This window comes from Passer domesticus, chromosome 3 (assembly GCF_036417665.1).
Source record: "Passer domesticus isolate bPasDom1 chromosome 3, bPasDom1.hap1, whole genome shotgun sequence".
NCBI classification, from domain to species: Eukaryota; Metazoa; Chordata; class Aves; order Passeriformes; family Passeridae; genus Passer; species Passer domesticus.
In genome coordinates, this window is record NC_087476.1 from 10139059 (window position 1) to 10162255 (window position 23197).

Consider the following 23197-nt stretch of genomic DNA (forward strand, 5'->3'; position numbering starts at 1 on the left):
AGGAGACTGATGCTTGGAAAGTGATACATGCTGGTATCTTATGCTTGGAACAAAAATTAATAGTGATGAATCCACACAAAAGCAAACTGCCAGCAGTCAATACTCAGGCTAAGCTTGAGCCAAAGTGCTCTCCTTTAATTTAAATAATGCTGCCAGTGTTGGAGGGTAAAGGAGAAGAAAGAGAGGGAGAGGAAACTGTTTTATTAACTTTTTTTTTTTTTACTTTTATGTATTTAAATATTAAATATGAGTATTTATTAGGAAAATAAAAAACAAAGGAAAGAAGTACTGTGGAACAGAAGATGGAAATTAAATGAAGCTCATATATCATTCAACAGGGCCATTTCCAAGATGAAAAACACTATTTGTTCCCCATCATCCCAGCTGTCCAATTGAAACAGCAGGGGAATTCATACTATATTAGGTGAATATGATGTTATACAGTACAATTTGGGAATTCAGTGAAGCAAATATGAAAATAAATGATACTGATGTATTCAGTAGAAATAAGAATAAGTAAATAAATAAATAATGTCAGAATATAACAATAAGAAAACAGTACGTGAGAGCAATTTTCCATTTTCATTGCAAAGATACTTTATGCATTCCATGAAACAGTGTTGTAATAGCCTGCCTGCTTAAGAATGCCATCAAGGCATTGTTTGTAGACAATCTGATTTAGTTGGGAAAAGAACAGACAAGCTCTTGGACACTCAAGTCTTCAAACACCTTCTCCAGATCCCATTTGATAAAGGACCTGACTTCCCCCCATAGAGCTCGGCAGACCATGATGAGCCACAAAAGCCATGACAAAATAGAATGTGTCTTGTGCAGAGATGTAGGAAGAACCTGTAGGCTTCAGAGACGTCTACAAAGTGATATATCAGCAGTGCTTTAGCAAAAACCTCCCTGCACAGCACCAGTGCAGGGGTTTGGAAGGAGGAGCAGTTTGGAACTAAAAAAGCCATGTGCTCTCTCCTTTTCACTCTCTGTTTTGCAGATGCAGTGGAGAGAGGGAGATTGGTCTTGCTTAGCAAGACCAATCTCCATTTTGCATTAGTTTCTTATGTAAGTAGGTCTTCCTAGTGGACAAATCTATCAGTCTACCTACTAATTCATCTGTTTACTCAAAATTATCTTCAGACAGGGAGCATGTTCTCTTTCATGAAAATAGATTCTCTTAGGCTTTTGTCTCAGTTTTCTTCATAATGTCTTGCCACTCAGTCAAATTCATTTTGTGAAGCTGCATCTGTTTTAAATAATTCATCATCTTGTACCTCTGCAATTACTTGGAGAATGTCAGAGATACAAGAGCCTGGAATTTCATAGTATATTTTGATGGAGATACAGGGCTGGATCATGGTATTCCTCCACATCAACTCAGACTAGAATATGAAAAGGAGGAAAGACTGCAAGTTTTTGCCAAAACTAAATTCTGTGTGTCTCTAAGGCCTCAAAAGTTTCATCTCTGCTAGTGGACTTGTCCATCACTGAAACTACCTCTGCACTGCTGATGTGTTCACATTTCACTCTGCTCAGTTGCCCAAGACATGCTTTGTGCCAGCTACCTCCTGTGTCAGGGTGACACAGCCTTTGGAGAGGACTTGTCTCAGCACATCCCTCAGGCTGTGCCTGCTGAGGGGACAGGTTGGTAGACAGTCAGCTCATGAATCACACCCATGACTGGTTTCTGAGCAGTTTGATGCCACTGGGAGCAACTTTGCCAGCTCAGGTGTGGCTGAGCCAAGCAGTGCTGCAAGGTGTGTATGCCTGGGTGCTGGGAATGGGGGATTTAGCTGCCTGTCATCATCCAGCCTTGGCTGAGAGGGAGTTTGTAAGCTTGAAGACATTAAAAGGACCATTTTCTCTCTTTTAACCCTTTTGCTCAGGCAGTAGGACAGTCCTGGCAGAGACTGTCCATGGCTCCCACCTGACTGCAGGCCCAAGTGAACAGGCTGATAAATCCAGTAGAGGCAAGGCTGCTGCAGGTCCCTGGCCCCAGGGCCAGCTGTCAGTGGGGCTCAGTGTGTGTTCCCAGTAGGCACGTGAGCACAAACACACTAAACACATATCTGGGTGCACACGTGATCAGTTCCACAGAAACATCAACACACACACAAGCACAACCAGCTCCAAGGACCTCATCCTGTTCTGCTCTCTGGCAGATCATGATGAAAGCTCATAAATATAATTTATTTGTTTGTTTGTTTGTTTGTTTATATGGACATCTATACAGTGTAGATCCCTCCAGCCACTATCCTGAGACATTCAAGTCTACACAGTAGCTGGTCCCTGAATCCTCTCATCTCCAGCTGGCTCTCACACAAACACAGTCAGGTTTCTCATTTGACTTCCAGGCTCCACAATACCCCAGTATCTGGCCAGGATCCCCTGGTCCCTCCAGTAGCCAATCCATAGATCTCTGGTGCCTCCAACATCCAGACCAGGCTTATGGTTGCTTTGGTATCTGTCTGCTAAAGCCTTTTATCCCACTCACCTGTTACTCCAGCTTGACATTCACCAGTGGTTCATCTAGACTCCCAACACACATGTGCACACAGGGCAGAGAATCTCTCACCCATGAAAAGCCCCTGAAGTGGAGTTCAAGGAGAAAACAAGCCCTTCTGACCAGATGCAGGGCATAGCCAGCCAGACAAAGCAACCAGCCAACCCCTGACATGCCACTGGCCCCTTTTATCCCCTTATCATTGTGGTTTTCCACCCTTACTCCTTTCCAAACCACCAAGATCCCTTCGTTTCCCCCTGCATTGTTGCTCCTCTAAAGATCCCATAGTAAATAATGCAATTCCAAGGTGCTCCTCCTCTGTGTCCCATGCTGTGTCCTGTACCCCTTACCCTTCTCAGTCCACACAGCTTTTCCCTTTAGCTCAGGAGTGCCCCAGGCTGAGACCCCCCAGGACAGCCCTGAGAGGGGCTGCACCAGGGCTCATGACCCCTCCTGAGGGTTTGTGGGGTTCCCCCCACTGCCTCTGATCCACATGTTCCTGTGTCACACTCCCCAGCCACCATGGGAAGACACTTTTGGGTGTGCCACAGGCTGTGCCCATCATGGACAGCTGCCTGCCAGCACTTACCCTGCAGGGAAGTGAAATGTAGCTGTGCTTAGAGCCTTTGGCAGGTTAAAGCTTAAATAAATATTTATCAACAGCCAAAGGTAGAAGAGAGAGATAATAAAAATACATCTTTTGGAAGGCTCCCTGTCCACCAGTTTTCTGCAGGAAGGTAAATTTAAATTAATGTTGCACTTAAGCATTGCTTTGCTTTTAAAAACAATGAATGGGCCTGGGTCCATTTCCAGTGACCTGCTGTAAACCTGGTGCAGACTGTATCAGTAGTAAATTGCCAACAGACTATGATGCCTTGAAAATATGAGGGAAGCAGCTCAGACTTTTTCTTCTCTTCATCCCAGTCTCATTGGAAAGAGCACACTGGCTTCTTTCCCAGCAACTGGAGATCAAGACCCACAGGACTTGCTCAGCCTCTGCCATGGTTGTCAGAGCATCACCATGGTCCCCCTCACTAAACCAACACTTCAGCCTCGTGCAGGAACCACAGAGGAAAGGGTGAGGGACTGGGAATGAGCGGGATCCAACATCACAAAAACAAGCTTGTTATTTTCTCCCACTACAACCCAGACAGCTGGATTCCCATTATAATCAGACAGATATGGAAAAGCCTCATGGTAACCCCTACCAGCCTTTTCTGACACAGTTCTGTGATGATTGCCATACGGATCAAGAGATGAGATTGCAAACTCAGCACTGCCTTTTTGTGTTGTGCTCACACAGTGCCAAACATGAGGGGTTCTACCATCCCAGAGCAGAGGGAGGTGCCCCTGATGGTGACAGTGTTTCCTGATGTCCTTTGTTTGTCTAGCCACAACCATGCTTTAAGACCATGGCAAATCATCACATCTGATAAACTCTGTTAACCAGAGATCTCCCCAGATTCCCAGTCTGTCAAGAAAATACATCAATACATTGCCCTTAGCACAGGGCTTCCCTATGTGGTCATCCACCAAGACCCCTGGGGAAAGAGAGGGAGAGCCCTGGGACAATCTTTACTCACTTTGACTCATTGGGAAGCCATCCACCCAGTGCAGGATCTGGTCTTGGCACTTCGTCTGCTGCCCTATCTCAGCTACAAATTAGTGTTAAACATAAATGTTATTTATCTCTAATTAATTATTAAGGCAATGTGTAACAGCACTTAGGAAAGATCATATTGGTGTGTGTCTGGATGCAACCCAGCCCTCCCTAAATCACACTGAAAGCTGACTTCCCTCCTGCTGTAAGCAGATTACTTCAGTCTCAGTGTTGGTACATAAGGAGAAGATTTGTCACCCTTCTGGAAAATCAATAGGCTCTTGGCAAACTGGCTTCAGGGCTGTTAATCATCCTGATGGCACCATCTGCCCATCTACCAAACTGCAGCAGGAGAACCACCCTGCCTGAGGGCCCAGCCATGGACCCTCTCAGTGGCTGCAGAGCCCTGGCACAGCTGGGTTTGCACCTCTCACTGCATTTGAAACAAGCCCAGCTGAAGGTATAGGAGGATCTATAGTGCAGATTTCATGGAGAACTCTGTCATGTCTCCTCTGTATTTCTGTTCCATGTCTGGGGGCAGTGCCTCTGCTTGGTGCCCAAAACCAGCTGAATGTTCACAGGAAAAACAGAGAAGTCAAAAATGCTGAAAATTCCAGATGCCTGAGGCATCACTGCTGGTGTGTGCAGCTTCTCAGTGCCTCATCAACATGCAGGGGATGGAGAAATCCGTGGCAGAGCTTGCTGGCTATGGACTGTCACTTGTCACCATATGAGGCTCTGGTGTGAGTGCCCCACATGCCCTGTGAGGAAGGGTCTCCTCCTCCTCGTCCTCCTAACCCAGCTCAGTGCTGCTCCAACAGACAGGAGCAACATCTGTGGGAAAACCTCCTGTGCAGGGCCAGGACAGGCTGGAGAGGCAGGAGCCAAACTCCAGGAAGGGATGAAGCAGATGGCAGACAATCTGTAGCATGAGCAAAGGAGCTCTGGCCAGGCTCACAGGGGCATTGCTGCAGCAGAAATCCTGGCTGCTGCCTCTGGAGATGTGCTCCAAGTGCTGCTGCTGCCTGGCTGCTGGGAGGGGGAAGGGATGGGGCAGGACCCTCACACCACTGCTGTGGCTTCCCATCCAGTCTGCCCAGGCTCTGCATTCCCCAGTGCCAGCATCAAGTGGGACCTGCTGAGAGCCAGGCTGGGGACACGGGCTGGGGACATGGGCTGGGGACATGGGCTGGGGACACGGGCTGGGGACACGGGCAGGGGCAAACAGCAGCGCCCAACTTCCTCCTGCTCTATATTCATCAGCATTTTTCTGAATCACAGACGTGGTTTGGCTGTGGGATATCAACTATGAGATTCAGAAATTAATTCAGCTTGGGAGCTTTGGATGACTCAGACTGCTATGAAAACACCCCAGGGCAGAAATGAGATGTAGGGAAAATTCACCCTGGGGGTATCTCTCAATGGACTTTAACTGAGGACAAACTTAATTTGCAGAACTGAAGCATATTTTATTTACTTTTTTTAACTAGCATTTTAAATTGAAATGTTCAAATATGTAATCAAGATGCTCCTAATGGGCTGCTTTTATTGAAAGAGAGTTTGTTTAAAATTCCTCAACCTCGGAGTCCCAGACATATTTCCTTCCCCCAAGTGAATTCTCTGTTGAATTTCTCTACTGCATTAATTATGAAAATCAGAATTCACCAAATAAACAGACAAGATGACACAGCACTGATGTTAGGCTGCCCACAACCTAACCTGTGATCCTGCTGGAAGTTGTCTGTAAGTCTCAATGGAAAAGCAGTATGCAGTAGTCATATGTGCTTTTAGGAGTTTGTGAAGACAGAGCTCTTTCTCATGCATCACTGGGCTCCCAAAGATAAGTTATAACAACCCTTAGAGTTCACTTAACTCTGCTGCCAAATGTCTGCCTGAGAGGAAAAAAACCATATATTTTTGTAGCTGGAAAAATATTGAGGCAAAGGATTTGAAACACTGAGCCATATGGACTCCTGCCTCAGCTCTCTCAGTGCAGCAATGCTTCATTGCAATCAATAAATGTTTCATCATCATTTCGGTGCAGGGAGGCTTTAAGGAGCCCAGGCTCCATTCTTGGCTCCACTGTCTGCTCACTGTGAGCTTTAAGCTTTGTTTCATGTCAATACACCAGGACTCAGTGCCCTGCTCTCTTCATGAAATGCAGGCTGTGTGCTGGGGACTCCCAAGGATGAATCAGAACAAGAATCAGAGTCAGAGCAGTTTGGACTGGAAAGAAACCTTTAAAAGCCATCTAATCCAACCCTCCTGACACGAGCAGGGACACCTTCAACTAGATCAGGTTGCTCAGAGCAGCTGTTGCTGTTCAGCTTGACCTTGAATGTTTCCAGGGATAGGGCACCCACCATCCCTCTGGGCAACCCATGCCAGTGTTTCTCAACACCTTCTTGTAAAAGCTTTCTTCCTTATAGCTGAATTGATCCTCTTTCAGTTTAAAACCATTGCCTCTTATCCCATTGCAACAAGCCCCTACTAAAAAGTTTGTCCTCATCTTGCAGTACCCTTCAGGTACTGGAGGTTGCTATAAGGTCTCCCTGGAACCTTCTCTTCTCCAGGCTGAACAACCCCAACTCTCTCAGCCTGGAGAGGTGTTTGAGCCCTCTGATTATTTTTGTGGCCTCTTCTGGGCTCACTCCAACGGTGATTGCCTTCCTGTGCTGGAGACCCCAGAGCTGGATGCAGGAGTGTGGGTGAGGTCTCACCAGAGCAGAGCGAAGGGGCAGAATCCCCTCCCTGGGCCTGCTGTCCACTCAGCTTTGGATGCATCCCAGGATGTGGCTGGCATTCTGAAGTGGTGTGGGGTGTCCAGGACAGCTCAGGGTGCTCCATGCCCTGGGTGTAGGGGATGGGCAGGCAGCACACCGTGGCATTGGAAAGGAGCAGGCAAAATTTTGACCATGCCTTCACCTTGGGAAGCCAATGCTCATGGCTGGCAGATGGAGGGAAGCTGCTGTACATTATATGAAAGAAACCCCGAGAGCAAAATCTGGGGAAAGACCTGGGGAAATTCCTTCCAAAAGCAAGGCCTTGTGGTGGAGGACACATCTGGATCCCATTTGTTGTCTGTTGTTTCTGGAGGTGTATCAGATTGTTTGAAAGCTCCCAGTGACCCACCCAGCCTGTGAGAGACAAGAGCTGGATCTGGCTGTGTTTCCATAGACTAAAGTCTGGGATGTGACATGGGGTGAAATTCACTTGGGGAAGGAGTTCAGAGAGACCTGTGTGTCTAGCACTGGGCTTTGGGAGAACCTCAGCAGGAACTGAGGGGCAGCTTGGCCACATCTGCCCCCAGTATGGACAGTGGGGGTGGGGTGATTTTAAGGCTTGGTGCTTAATGATGCAGGTTTTATATCAGGTTGATTTTCTTACTTTACTGGTGGCTGTGTCTGGTCCCCCCTTATACCCCCCAACCAGTCTAAGCCAAAGCCACCCCCATAAAATGCTAAGATAGTGTTGTGGACAGTGTGGATCTTCTCATGGAAAGGATGGTCATTATCTCAGGGGCAACATGGGTCCTAGGACACTGGCTTGAGAAAAGCCAGATAATGGAACCTAAAATAACCCTGGAGAAATTGTTTCTCTGTGTAGTAACAAAGAGACAATTGTTGAAGCGACCTGCTAATGTTCAAAGTGCTTTTCGGAATTAATTATCTGTTGCTGATGCCATTTGTGACTGACTACATCTGCCTGGGACATTGTCAGAGCCATCAGCCAAAGTTTTTGCCTTTCTGAACTTTATTTTCTATAACCTCTTACAAGCTAGAGCAGGTATAGTGCTTTATAGTATTCTTTCCTCTGCAAGATTTATGATATGGGCTAGATATCTTCATTTCTGCTTAAAGCTATAGAAAACATCTCTGTGGCTGCTGACACATCTTGAACATGAATCCAGGTATTCCCTACAGGGGATGCAGGGCAAGGAGATACATCCCTGTGGACAAGCCCAGCTGGTGGAATGATAGCTCTGTTTTTCTTCTGCCCCAGGAGGAATGTGCTCCCCTGCTGTCCTACCTGAGGGAATGGTGGAAAAGGAAAACTGAGTTTGTTTGCCAGTCCCATCTCTCCTAAGAAAACTCCTGGAGGGAGCACTGTCCCACAAAGCATTTCCATGGGTCACACTTTGCAAAGCCCATCCAACTGCACAGTAATTGGGGTTCCAGGATGTAAACTGCATTTATTGAAAACACAAATGTGTTTCTTCTGCACAGTTCAGGCATTGTATAGCAGAGTTATGCTGAGATGATCTCTGGAAAATGGTTTAATTTTTGAGGGGGCTTCTGCACATGTACAGCAAAATGCAGGTCCTAACTCACAGCTACAGCTTCTTTGTGTTCGGAACTAGAACATCTTAAATAAATGGTAACGTTCTTCCACCCATACTCCATCTGCAGAAAAAATATATGCAATTAACCCTTCCCCATTATCCCCTGTGTTCATCTGTTTGCACTCACCTTGAATAGTGAAAAAGTCATATTCACTTTGTGCTCAGTTACACAACTTGAACCTTGAGTTTTACTCTGTGGGTTTCCAGCAAGCCCTGAGCTCAGCGGGGCAAGGTCCTGCCTGCTCCAGGAGGCAGCTCCTGCTTCCCAACCAGCTTTGATCTCAAGACAAGACAAAGAGCCAGGCTCTTAAAATGCACTTATAAAAGTACCTCTAGGGGTATCCAACTCCAGCACAAAAGTATTTCATCTGGATTTCCAAAATGGCAGGGTGATGGATATGTTTTGAATACAGTAATGAATAATTCAGTTTTCGTGTATTTGCCTGACTTCACAAGGACTCATCCTGATTTCAGCCTGAAAGCTGCCTTCCTTTCTAATCACTACTGCTTCAAGAAAAAAAGCCATGGCCCTGGGGAGAATCCCCTGTCCCAGGGCAGTTGCTGCAGCCCAAGAGAAGTGTCCCCAGTGGTGTTCAGCAGGTGGCTCTGGTGGGTGCTGTATTGTGGGTGCCTGGGGCAGAGACACAGGGACAGATGGACACAGCAACCAGGAGGCCACTACTGCAGAGGGCAGGACTTGTTCCCTTTTATCATTTCACTTCCAGCCCCAGGACTGCCCTCTCCCTTGCTCCAGAGCTGGCATCTGTCTAAGTAAGACCCGGAGCTGTTTGATCTCACTCTCCTGCCCCAAAAGGAGCTTTTCTGTTGCCAGTGGAGGCAGCTGGCTCTGGGTGGGCAGGGGCTGCCTGCAGCTGTTCACTGCAGCACAGTGAAACCTCTCCCTGGGCACGACTGACCCCACTCCTCCGTGTCACTCTGTCCTGCCCAGCCACAGGGTGGAGAGGCTGATGCTGCTGAGCTCTTCATCACCTGGCTGCCACTGACACCTGCCAGCCCTGCAGTCCCCTGCTGTCACCTCCCTGCCCTCAGCTTCCAGGAGCCTCTCACCTGCCTTGGGCACAGCAGACATGGGAACTTGCCTGAGCTTGGGGGAGACCTTACTGCTCTCTGCAATTACCTGAGAGGAGTCCTAATGAGGTGTGAGTCTCTTCTTTCAAGTAACAAGAGACAGCATGAAAGGAAATGGCCTCAAGTTGTTCTAGAGAAGGTTTAGATTAGATATTAGGAAATATTTCTTCACTGGAAGGGTTATCAAGCATTGAAACAGGTTGCCCACCGATGTGGTGGAATCACCATCCCTGGAGGGATTTTTTAGAAGTGTGGATGTGGTGTTTAGGGACATGGTTTGGTGGTGGCTTGGCCATGCTGGGTTAATGGTTGGATTCCATGATCAATGATCATAGAGGTCTTTTCCCACCTAAATGATTCTGTGATTTTAAGGAAGCCAACATTAAGCTGAGGTTTCAGCCCAAAATGAGTGCAATGGCTTCCCCATAATTTTCATCTGTGCCAATATCTATTCCGAATCTCCCAATCCCTGTCCTTTGCCCATATTCAAGACTCATAAGTAAAGTATTTTGTGCTGTCTGAGGGGTATTTTGCATTGTAAATCTGAAGAATGCTACTTTTAGCAGAAAGTAAACTAAATGAGAGTGGAAAAACAGGAAAGGGGGCTGCTGGGCAGGTTGGCAGCACAGCCCTCAGGGCAGAAGGAGCAGGAAAGCTTGATCCAAGGGGACATGGCATGACAGGACCCTTTGGGAAGCTGATGAAGACTGCAGGAGATTTTTAAGGACCATTTCTGCTTCCACAGTGGCCAGGAGTCCAGGCAGCTCCAAGGGGATGAAAAGTCACCATATGCTTCTTTACCCCTGGTCATGCTTGTGCCTGTACATGAGAATCCTGGTAGGAACCTGCAGCAGGATCTGGTCCAAGCTTTTTGTCTTGCTCCAAAGGACACAGCTCTGCAGGTTTTGGGGATCTCAGGGGCCCTAAGACTTGGCATAGTTTGCAGCATCACCTGGGTGTGCTCAAATACATGCACACCCCTCTGTACTTTCTTTCTGCATGGCTCCTGCCTGCAGAGTGCCCACACAGCCCCAGGGGACTGAAAGCCACCCAGGGACACCAAAAGGGTGGCTCAGCTGGTACAGCTCACAGAGTGGCCCTTCAGCCAGGATGAAACCCTCTGTATTTCCTGCAGCTGCTGCACACTTAATACAGATTGTAAAAGTATAGGTAAGAGAGACTACTTGGCCTAGGAAGAAAGAAGATTATTGGCATCATCTGATCCTCCTGCTTCCTCTTCAGCAAGATGAGATTATTTCCTTTTATTTACAAATATGAATGAACTAAAATTTGTAACAGCTCAGACAGGCTGAAGTCTCATTAACCCAATTTTAAGCAGGGGTGGGATGTGAGTGGAAAACTGAGCACTCAGAGCCCTGGAGTAAGGCCACAGCAAAGGGAGGAGGACAGCAGATCCAATACCCTGAGAGATCCTGGGGACAGTTCTGGATTCCTAATTCAGGAACTGGTGGTGCTCCTTGTGACAGGGTCTGTACCTTCTGGAAATTTGCGTGCATTCTGGTGCCCTCTCTTCAAAGGAATCATGACCTGATGATGATGTTTGGCAACCACAGACTGAGCAATGAAAAAAGGCTGAACCATTGCTCTATTTTGTTAATGACACAGTTATGCTGTGGGAAAAACAGATTGTGAACTGAAGAACAGACTCAGAATGTAAAAAAAACCAGAAAGGAAATAAATCACTGCTAAGCAAAAAAAAAATTATTCTGTCATTTCAAAAATTCTGGGCACGTCTTTGCTATTTGGGTGTTGTCCATGCCTGGATTTTACATAGGTAATTCAGACAGACAAGCCAAGACTTGTATGTACAGTAATTCTCTTTCAAGCTACTTCTCATTTTCCCCGTTCTCAAGCTCCCCTGTTGCCTTTCATGTCACTGCATGGAAACCAGGGCATAGTCCATTAAATTAAACAATAACAACTGATGACCAAGCTTTAGAAGGAAAAGATGATCATTTATCTGCCAGACACTCAAGCCATAGGGTTCACTGTCTCTGAGGACAAACATGACATGGTAGCTTGATTCTAAAACAGATGGGCTATTTCACTAGCCATTAATCTCACTGCTAGTTCACAAAGCTAAGACCACCTATTTATTGTATGACTGTGGGTGTGCATCCTTTTTCAGCAGAAGCACTCCTTCATGAGGATGAGTCACATACACAAATGCCCTGACAGTATCCAACTAACTAATCAATAAATAGTAAAGTGCAAGATGTAGATCCCCCTGCACTGCTAGACTGAGTCATCCTGATGCTGGATTTATCACAGCCTAGACAAAGTTTCTAATAAAAGCACCAACTGTACAAAGTAAGGGTTTTCCATTGCCTTCAACTAAGGCTGAAGCTTCAGCTGAAGCTCTCAGAAGTGACAGACTGAAAGGGTTACACATAGTGGCCTGCATTAGGAAAGGTACCTAAGCGATGTCAGTGTCTCTCTAGACTTGACACCTGTGAAGGCACACTTGGAATGTTGCATTCAATTTTCTGACCCCTTCCCAGTTCAAAAGGAAAGCAGAGGAACTGAGAAAGTTCGCAAAAAACTCCCAAGTCAGAGGTCCAGAGCATTTGCCTACATGAAAATCTTCTTGACTTGGGCTTGTTGAGTCTGGCAAAAAGAAAGAGGCAACATAACAGCAACTTACAGCTCCACAAAAGAGAGTTACCAAAAGGATAGAACCAACCACTTTGACAGTAGAAGATGATACAGAGAAGGGCAACAGCCACAAGCTGCAGCTTGAGATGTTCAGACTGAACTTCAGTAAAATTTCTTTATCCAGAGAGTGATCCAGAGAGATGGTGGGCTCCATCCTCAGTGTTTTCCAAAACATGAAGAGACGGAGGCACAGGTAAACGACCTTACATGATAATAGTCCTGCTTCAAGAAGGAAGTTGGACAAGAGACCTCCAGAGGTCAGTTCCAACCCACACTGGAATGGTCTGTGATTCCCAGAGCTGACTGTATTTATTTCATCCCCTAAATGTGATGACCTGGAGAGCAACTTAACACTGCTGAGAGAGCACAATGAGGTCTTTTTTTATTTCCTATGTCCCAGCAAAGAGCAGGAGAGACTAAACACCAAATCCTCTGCACTGGCTGAGAACTGTTCAGATAAACCCACTCAGTCCAAGTGGGTGAACTGTGTTTCTTGAACAGAGGAAAATTAAAGTTATCTTGAATTCTGCTCTGTCCCACCCAACTGGAAATTTGTTCTCAACCATGAATTATGGCAATCACTTGAACTTGGGCGTATGAGCATGCCTGACTAGAAGATCACCAAAGGAGGATTTTCTGTGCTCTCTCACACACTGGACTGTCCTTTATTGTCCCTAGGTGTAGTCCTTCTCTGATGCTTCTGAGAAAGTCAGGAAAAAGCCCAGAATACATTCAGCTTTGTGCACCAAAGTAAAGCTCCCAACAGGTTGTTGCAGTTTGCCAGCTGAAGTATGGGACTCAATTATACTCAGGGTCTAGAGGTGGAGATCTTATGATTATCTTGAGGTCAATGCTGATAGTCCATTTTTCCTCTGAGCCCGTGAAGAAAGGGTCTAAGCACAGGTCACAGGGATCTGGAGCTTTGGAAACAGACAGGACCAATGAGATCTTGTAGGATAACCTGTACAAGCTGCAGGTGCAGAGCTCAGTCCACTGTCACATTGCCACTGTGCTGCAGGAATAAGTGGTAAGGATGTGCTGCCTCTTCCTGGCACTTCTATTGTAAATGTCTCATGAAGGAAAAAGAGATTCCAATTTACATATCCTGGGGCTGAATAGATAAGCAATCATTTTGAAAAATGAGTGTGCGCACATATAAACACCCACATGTTGTTAAACCTTCTGACCAAGGAGAGATAAGCCTGGTGTTGACTGTTTATGATCATGCAGTAAAATTTCTATGGAATTGTTTTTCTTGGATGAAAAACAGAAACAGACACATTAACTCACTTCATTGTAATGCCCATTTTATTGCAATTATCTTTGAATTCTCTGAGCTTTCAGCATCTTGTTTTGGCATTATAAACACCTGCAAATCCGAGGCAACATAAATAAAAAAGAACATCTTGTTACAATAATATCTATAGAAAATGAGGTTGGTGCAGAGTATGATAATTGCAGCTTTCCTGTTCCCCTATAGCCATACACAAACCAATAACATATAAAGGCTGTTTATTCAAAGTGCTAAGTCTTTTCATGTTCTTTATTAGAGCACAGCCCCGTGTGATAAGCTTCATAAATAGGTAGGAAAAAGATTGTTTCCAAAAAAATTATAATCAGAGAAATTGTATTATTCTAATTTTTAGGTAAGTAGCTGAGATGTATCTCCTTTAAGAAGTTTCCCTGACATCAGATGAAGAGCCTGGGGCAGTGGGGGGGAAGGTAACCTAGAGCTCCTGACCTCATCAGTCCTTCTGAGAACATCCCCTCCTTTAAGAGACGCAGCCCAAGAATTTTATATTGTCAAGGGATTCAAGAGGAAAAATTGTTCCCTCATTGGCCTTTGTTGGCAGCTCCAGTAAAAATCAGTGGAAGGAAATCCTCCTAAACATTGTTTAAGCTAAGGATTTGGATGAATGGCATCTGGCCTATCCATTATCATACCTAACCCTTGGAAAAAGACTGTTGATGCATCCCTGTAGCTGCTGATATCACCACTCAGAGCAGCAGGAGGGGTGACATTGCAGAAAGAGATTGTAATCAGATACACAATTCTGAGATGGGCTGGAAGAGGTTTGGAGGATCAAGTAACCTGTGTTCAAGGATGGTAGCAGGTTAGGTAAAAGGTAGCAGGTTCTATAGAAGAATGCTGACAGAAAGTTAACTTTCACTACTTTAACAAAGCATTTTAAGGACTAATTCCTAGACCTTTTTAGTCTATGACAGGTATCATCCTGGAACCATCTGGAAAAATGTGAAGAAAACAGCTTATAATACCTCTCCTTCCCCAAGAGCTGGAAAAAACCAGCTGTGCCTCAGGATAATGGGAAACAACAGTGACTTCAGTGTGTTAGGTGTGGGTGAGAGCACAGCCTGTGACTTTTGTGCTGTGCCTTTAGAATCACAGAGATTGGCGGAAATGGCTGTGGTAGAAAATGCAATGAGATCTCACCACCTTTCTGCACACTGCTCCAACGCTGCACTGCCCTCATGGGGCACATTTCCCAGCCTGAACATCTCAAGCTACAGCTTGTGACCACTGCTCTGAGCTGCCTTATAAAGAAGGGCTGAGGTGGTCTTCATAACTCCACCTTGAACAGCAGGGCCCAACACCAGATGCATTATTTCAGGGTCTGAGTCCATACAGACAGACTTTCCTTGCTCTGCTGGCCACACTTCTCCTAATGTAGCCCAGTATGTGGTTTCTTTAATTCCTGGTCAGAGTATCTTGCTGGTACATGTGCTCTAGGGTTTTTTGATTTTTTCCCCCGCTCACTTTGTCACAAAATAAGGTTTTTTTTCTTAAGGGGATCACAGGAAGCACAGGTGTGAATGTTGGCACTTGAGTGATGCTGCTTGCGTCCTCATCCTGAATGGATGGATCCCAGATGACAAGTGCATTCTCAACTGAGTAAACTGACAGAGCTTTAAAGCACTTCTTGTCTCATGTCAGAGGGTTTTCTGTGGGAGATGTGGGATGGTTTCTGAGACAGAGAAAGGACTGTTGTGACTGTGCACTTGGAACTGGAAGAAGCATAATCTTCCAGGGTGAATACCTGAGTGAAAAAGGGTTTATTTCTTGTGGCCATGGTGAGCCCTTGCTTTATTGATTTGAGAAGCTCTGCAGCCACAGTGGGCAGAACAAGGTGTAAATAATTAAAGGCATTGCCAGGAATGGCTATGGGACTCAGTCTGCTATATGAATAATATTTCATCGTCTATCTTTTGCTGCATTTTATCTTGAAATAGGAGATAAGATCCTGAGAAACAGCCCTTTTGGGGATGAAAAATACAAAAGCACATATTCATTTTGAATCCATATGTAATGCCAAGGCAAAGCTGAAAAGGAGAAAAACATGTCCCCAGAATTTCAGGGAAACATGAGGAGTCACAGCTGTAGTCCATCTCACCTGGACACTTAGTGTCACTCACATTCTACTCATTGCTCTTTATAGAAGAATATTTTCTGAGCCTTGAAAACCAAGGTGCTGGGATAAACCATGAGGTGCAGGCACCCACCAGAAGGATGTTATCTCAGTTTGCATCCCTGGTAGTTGGAGCAACTTCCAGCAACAACTGGAGGTGTAAAGTGACTCTCTGTAAGAAGCGAGGGTGGTACTTAAAGTGAACCAGTGGGAAATAAAAAATGATGCCACTGAAAATGAACAGCACGATGTAGAGGATCTCTATTTGGGGTTGATCAATGATGGGAGCTAACACCAGGTACACAGCTGCCACCAGCACAATTATGGGGATGATAATTGGGACCTGTGAAAGCAAAACATCAGCATAAAGACTCATGTAATTCTGGGCCTCTCTGTGTCTGGGCAACCCTGAAATTTCTGCAGAAGGATTTTAGATTAAACCTTCCTGCAACCTGAGGTATTACCTAGAAATACCAATTAATCCAGACATCCTGTTTCCCAGCCTACCCCCACCCCAAGGCTGAACATCCCTGCAAGAGCTACACCACCATATCACACCTTAACCTCTGGTCTTTCCTGCCCTCCTAGACCTGAAGATGCAAACTACTGGGTTTAGTGCCAGGTCTGTACTTGTTCTCCCTACTACCTTACATCTAAAAGCCAAGCTGTAGACAAAACACAGAGCAATTGTTTTCAAATCAACTGTATCTTAGCCCTCTTGCACAAAAAGTTTTATCCATGTGTTGACAGACGGGTGGACAGGCAATCTCAGAGGCAGTTTTTGTAAGCCTGGTCAGAAAGCATTTAAACTTCAATTTGAAGCCACCCTTCCTCAAAGGAGAGTGGCTTGTGCATTCATTAATAATCCTCAGCCACTGAGGAAGCACTGAAGATCAGCTCACTCATGGCAGGGGAAGAACACGTAACTCTCAATTTCCCTCCTTGTATCTGTTTTGTGGGGAACAAACCTGTCCCTGTGTCATCTCAAAGAACCTGGGGCACTCCACCTAAGTTATTTTTCCCTCTGCAAGGTTCTTGCACCTGGGCTAACCTCCAAGGAGTTTGCCCAAAGTCTGTGAGCGTAAACAGGTGATTACATGGTTGATCAGGAACATCCTTCTTTTACCACTTAAATATTTTAGAAAGAAAGAGGATATGGTAGACATATTTTCATAGTGAGGAGGCAGGGCATTATTAGCTTATCAAGACAGAGAATTCAACCTTGACTTATGCCTGTATGTTAACACTGTCTCATCCCTTGTTGGCTTTGCTGACACAAAACTTGAAATTAAAAAAGGAAGGACAACCACATTGAATCTGTAAGCCACCAGTGCTCACTCTATTCTCTAAATGTTCTCATAGTCATTTGAACAATACAGGAAAATATTTGAGGGTTTTATGTTATTACTTTACCTTGTAAGATCTTGGCAGTTCTGGTTTCTTGATTTTTAAATACAGGAGCCCAGAAATAGTCATTCCATAGAAAAGCCATGCCATAAAACTTGAAGAAAAGAAAAAAAAATTAGACAGCATTAAACTTGGGGTGAGGTCATCCAGGAATGTCAGTCCCGCCTTACAGATCCCAGATGTTCATATCTCCAATTAAAAAGGTGAATATTGATATAAATTTAGTAGTTCTTCCATTAATTTCCTTTCTAGCACAAACAATGAGAACTTTAGAATTATCTGAACATTACTGATTCAGTGGGGATGAATCACATTCAGTTAGGTCTCTAGTGACAGGAGCATTCATGCATTGCAAAGGTGCTGGTACCCAATCTCTTTCTTTTCTTTCTTCCCTCCTCTTCTCCCCAGTATTGGTTAGAAAGCAATACTCCAAGCTCAAAAAAATAATGCAAGGAAATACTTATAAATATTGTAAACCCCAGGAGCACAGGGGATGCAAACAGAAACCTGACACACACACACCTGAAAAAGTTGACAATGCTGGTGAAGCTTCCTGATATTATCATTATTAAAGACATTGCAGATGTAAACAGTAGAGCAGGGGAGGGCGTGAGGCGTCGCACGTGAGCCATGGACAGAATGTCTGGCTGAAAAACAAAGCAAAGCCCTGCATCATCACTTCATGGACTCAGAGGTCCTTACTCATCCCCCTCAGATGCTGGTGGGAGCTTTGCCTGCAGCCAGAGCCATTCATAATCAGCAAACAAGCATTATATGAAACCAAACCAACTCCGAGGAGTGTAAATACAGAAACCTCCTTCAAGGGTGTTTTTATTGTGTCTCACTGATTTCAGTTTGAGCAGGCAAAATGAGGTTTTCAAACTACTGATATGACAGAATGAGTCAAATTAGAGCTTTCCTGACCACCATCAGGACCTTTTGCCATGGGCCCACTCTTCTGCCCTCTGTCATGTCTCTCTGGGACTTCACTTCTCTTAGGATGACTGGAAAACGAGACAAGGACTATTCCTGAAACATTCATGTAAATATAAATTAAAAAGGATTGTTTAAGGATTTGTTTCAGGACTAGTAGCCTCTTTATTGTTTGTTTCATTGGAAAAGTTTAATGAGAAGGCTCCTTTTAAAATCTTATTTTATTTTATTTTTAATTCCCAACCAAAATATTATGCAAAGACCTTAGCTAGAGATGAGTGTTTGAGAAATGTCATAAATGTCATTCAGCTCATAGTCTGGTATGGTCAGGTTCAGACCATCTGTCACTTCTCAGCACAGAGCTTGCCATGATAGAGCAGGCACTATCCTCAGAGAGAGAAGTCAAGGAACCAGTAACCACAACCCAAGAACCACCAAAACCAGCAACCACCAGCCCAGTCATCTCCACCAACCTGGTCATTCATACGCATAAAAGATTCCCTGCTATGAACCAGGAGTGGAGCTGGTGTGTAATCATAGATTCATAGAATGATTTGGGTTGGAAGGGACCTTAATGATCATCTAGTTCCAACATCCTGCTCTAGGCAGGGACACCTTTCACTAGACCAGGCTGCTCAGAGCCCCATCAAGCCTGGCCTCAAACTTCCAGGGACTGAGCATCCACAACCTCTCTCTGCAACCTATTTCAGTGCCTTCACACCTGAGGAACAGAAATGCCAGATGTTGTGGGTGGGAAGGACTAAAAAAAGCAGAGAGATTCAGGAGGAACACAAGAGGCCTGTTCAAAACAGAGGACAAATGCAGCTCAGCCTTTTTGCTGCTCTTTGTGGAGCTGTGTGGTTAAGTGTTTGTGGAGGTGTACCTTTGAGTGAGGGGGTCTGTATCAGCAGCTGGGATGTGACAGCAACCCTGGGGGCTTGTTTGCCCAGACACCAGCAACTGGGGAGACTGGGATCCAGGGGCTGAGTATCGGAGCCCAGCTGCTGGAGGGACCCACACTGCATATATGTTTTATACGTATTTCTCAGTAACAGACCCCTGATCAGCCAGAAGGGGAATGAAAGGCCCTTGGTGTTGTTAGTGCTGGTGTTTGTGTGAGCCCCAGGTATGTCTGTATGTGCAGCTCTATGTTCCCTGCTGGCTCTGTATGTATATACACAGCTATACATGTATGTGTGTATATAAACATGTTTCATACCTGTGTTTCTGTGTGTGTGGCTGCTGGGAGTAGATGATGGACTTATTGGTTGGACCAGGGAGGAGGGAGCTGCAGCAGCCTGACCTCCACTGGGTTACCAGATTTGGCCCACCTAACAAAACCAATGATAAACTCAAGCTAGGAGAGATGTAAGGCTTGGTGTCACCTTGTAATTGCCATGAAGCTTGAAGAGCAGAGATATCCTGTGCTGCATCTAAGCTGCAGTACCCATGTGAAGGCTGGATCACCCCAGAGACCAACCTGTGTAGTCAGTAAAAGAGCTGCAAAGGCAGCTGGCTGGTGCTGGGCTACCTTCCCAGTGTGAGCAAAGGTGCCTCACAACACACAAGCATGGCCAGGTTCTCCTTTCCTGGCAGGTGTATTGACTAGGTCACTCCACAGTCTGTGCCTGGTGCTCCAGTGCAGCAATATTTGAGTTCATTTGGTTCATTTCAAAGCTGTTCTTAAAATCCAGGCTAGATGTGAATATGTTATCTTTTTGAAAGCACCTGATTGCAGAAGAAAGCCCAGAGACAACATACATCTTACATTTGAAAGAGATGGGGATTAATGAGCAAGGAGCAAACCCCTTGAAGAGCTATCACTCTGCCAGTTGAACATACACAGTGTTTTCCTCTCTGCTTTGGTGTCACAAGAAGGTGAAGTTGCTCAGAGCAAGGCAGGCCCCTTTCTTTGTGCTCACCATATGGCCCTCCCTGGCAGCAATGTAGCACACGCGGCCTCCGCTGAAGAACGTCCCGTTCGAGGAACCAAACGTAGACAGGGCCACCGACAGGGAGATGAGCCATGCCCAGCTGCCCAGGACTTTGTCCCTGAGGTGGGAAAGAGTTCACAGCATGAGATGCAGTTCGTAGATGTACTGAATACACACGGTAGAACCAGACAGATTACATCCCTCCATTATTTCTGTAGTATACAGAATCTTTTTCCGAAGTCTTTCTAAAGATTTAAAGTCTTCTTGCAATTCCCATAATATTTAGTGACTAGAAAGTTTATCTTGTCTGACAGCTTTTCTTTCTGATATATATATATATATATATATTTATATATATATATATATATATTCTGTCCACACTGCAATGGTGTACAAAGAGGTCACAACAGGCAAAACCACCTTTTTTGTGTACTGATGCTGTGGCAAAACGCCTGAAGATACTGCTATCACAACCAATAATATTAGCTCAGAAATCACAGAAAAACTGTTCCCATCACACTGGAAGAAATATTCTGCATTACAACCTCTTCCTGAATATGCATAGGATTTTAACCCTTTAATCCCACATACACCTATTACTGCTCTTCTGTGAATCTGACTTAAGCCAAAAAAATGGTTTGAATTCCAGATGTTTGGTTCTACAACATGTTCAGACATTTCTGTTTTTGTTACACAGTTCAAGGTAAACATTTGGAAGGAATGATAGTTTTCTCACCTAAAAGTGAAGACTGTCTTCTGGAATGAAGCAGCATTAAGAGTATTAACTGAGTAATACATGCTGGTGTTTGGGGTAATTATCACATACACAAACACTGTTTATCTAATTGGCAAAAATCCAAAACTCAAAGTTTTTTTTAGATCACTTTATTTACAGACAAACTGAAGCCTGTGGTTGCTGTTAAATCACTGTCATCACAGAAATGCTGGGAAGAGTTTCCTGAGCTCCTTTTGTGGCTGCACCTGTCACCACCAAACAATGTTTCTTTCTGGCAGTTTTCCTCTTATATAGGGAATAAATGCATTTAAATGTGACAAGTCCTCCTCTGGCTTCTTTATACTCCTCCCATTCTTTCTTAATGGCCTGAATAGCTGCATGTGTTGCTTGTGAGCCACAAACTTCACCTCCTCCTCAGACTGGCTCCCCAGCCTTTGAGTGCCCATCTCTCCTGTCACTAGTTCAATATTTCTTCCTGAATTGCACTCTTGGGTGAAAAGGTTAATCAGGAGGAAAAGGATATGTGTTACAAAGGAGGAAGTTCACAAATAACTTGTTAATTAGGAATGATGGGAAAGGAAGTGCAGGGAAAGTTCGTGACACTGCAGCTTAGTGAGGCTTTGTGACATGCTCAAACAAAGCACTAGACCTCTAAAAGCTCCTACTCATAATGATGTGAAAGGCTATTAGAGAACACATCCAGCAAGAGCTCAGTCAGATCTTCAAATGGGAGATCTTGTGAAATGCACACAGAAGCAAAGCTGCTGCTGACTTTTTAGGAAGAGCAGTACATAATCTGTGGATACACCATATCATAATTTCTGCCAGACAGCTCATTTAGGGCTATCAGGGATTCTGTGTCTTTGGAAATGTTTAGACTAAGGCTGGATGTTCTGGTAGAAGATCACTGATGGTGTCTATACCTCTCATGATGGTCCCTTCCTTCTTTTCCTAAATTCCTTGTCCTGTACAGAAACTGTTTAATGTCACCAAATACTTCAGGTTGATGAAAGGTAGAAATTGTTTCTGTGCAGCTCTGGAAAAACACAAGCCAATTGAAGTTACAGTTATCAAAGGCTACCCAACCTGTGTATAACAGCTCTTAAATGTGTTGTTGAGATCAATCCTATCTTCCATTTCCCCACAGATGGAGAAACTCAGACAAAAGACTCGTCTCCTCTAAATTCCAGGTGCCAAGTAGACAGGATTCAGCAAGTTGATGCCTGTCTCACTCCCAACCCACTGGCCCTGCATTAGCAGGGCAGCACATTGCCCTCTTCATTTCCCTGGCAATATCTAAAATGTGAGTCATTTCTCAGTCCCCAAGCCCATGTACCCTTGCTGCATTCCCAGTGCCTGTGGGGAGATGCTCCTGGTGTCACCTTCACCTCTCCTGTACGGACACTTCCCATGAGGTGAAACATGAGTTGGGGGAGTTACAGGTTCCCAGTATAAACAAAGGGAATGGGGAGTAAGGAATGTGCCATCTTGGCAGCCTAGATGCACCTTGGAGACCATGGCCAGATGGAGCTGGTCAGCCTTGGCCTCAAAGAACCACAGAATTATAGAATCATAGAACAGTTTGGAACGGACCTTGAAGATCATCCTCTTCCAAGCCCCTGCCATGGGCAGGGACAACTTCTACTAGACCAGGTTTCTCAAAGCCCCCTCCAATCTGACCTTGAACATTTCCAGGGATGGGGTATCCACAGCTTCTCTAGGCAACCTGTGCCAGTGCCTCACTACCCTCACAGTAAATAATTTCTTCCTTATGTCTAATCTAAATCTACTCTCAATTTGAAGCCATTGCTGCTTGTCCTACTTCTACATGCCCTTGTAAAAACTTCCTTTCCAGCTCTTGCCTTTGGGCACTGGAAAGTGCTTTCTCTCCTCCAGGCTGACCAGTCCCAGCTCTCTCAGACAGCAATGTGCTTCAGTCCTCTGCCTGACAGGTCCTCCTGGCCTGACCAATGCAGTGCTGCCATTCCCTCTGGGAATAACATTTAAATCTCCTGAAACTCAGGAGAGAACCAGTGTTTCTCAGAGCTGCATTGCCCATGCTGCCCCGTGCAGAGCTCACCCCCAGGTGACAGCCACAGCTCCTGAAGACAGCAGCTCAGAGGGAGTCATGGCTGCCAAGTAGCTCACGTTTACGAGCAAATACAGACATGTAACCAAAGGAATGGCAATCATCAGAGCTCTGGGAAGGGTCACCTGGAAAAAGGATGACAGCAGTGTTAGGTGCAGCACTGTGCTTTTTTTGTTTGGTTTGGTTTTGCCACCACCCACGTCTCTCATTCAAATTCTTCCACTCCCTAAACCTTTTCTCAGAACAAGACATAAATCCAGATTCACATGGCAGCTTTCACGCCTGTCTTGTACAGTTCCAAAGTTAGTCTAAAAAACCCCACAGCCAACCAAACAAAATAATTCAAAGAGAACCCACCAAATCTTATTCAAAAGATTTTGATTTGTAGCTGCCCAAGATGCCTTTTGCATACTTCTTGATTATTTTACTATTGATTTATTTGTTAATAGTATGTTATGTC

The 23197-nt window shown here is 45.1% G+C and overlaps 1 protein-coding gene and 1 long non-coding RNA gene across 4 annotated transcripts in view; both read right to left on the minus strand.

Moving 5' to 3' along the window:
- Positions 1-7737: 7737 nt before the first annotated feature.
- The window catches only part of LOC135295955 (b(0,+)-type amino acid transporter 1-like), a 29838-nt gene continuing 14378 nt past the window's right edge, over positions 7738-23197 (minus strand). For 2 of the 3 annotated variants that reach the window (XM_064411832.1, XM_064411834.1), the window contains 5 exons: positions 22729-22862; positions 19901-20030; positions 17568-17692; positions 17052-17139; positions 15518-15981 (listed from right to left, as the gene is read on the minus strand). In XM_064411832.1, coding sequence (XP_064267902.1) covers positions 15748-15981; positions 17052-17139; positions 17568-17692; positions 19901-20030; positions 22729-22862 — 711 coding nt within the window. In that variant the 3' untranslated portion in view covers positions 15518-15747. Of the gene's footprint in view, positions 8136-15517; positions 15982-17051; positions 17140-17567; positions 17693-19900; positions 20031-22728; positions 22863-23197 lie in introns of those variants that run through there. The other variant, XM_064411833.1, reaches the window with a different exon arrangement.
- LOC135295957 (uncharacterized) lies at positions 20283-22702 on the minus strand. Its single transcript, XR_010357994.1, has 3 exons — positions 21985-22702; positions 21572-21684; positions 20283-21135 (listed from the first exon to the last, which is right to left on the minus strand). It is a non-coding gene; the product is annotated as an uncharacterized LOC135295957 (long non-coding RNA).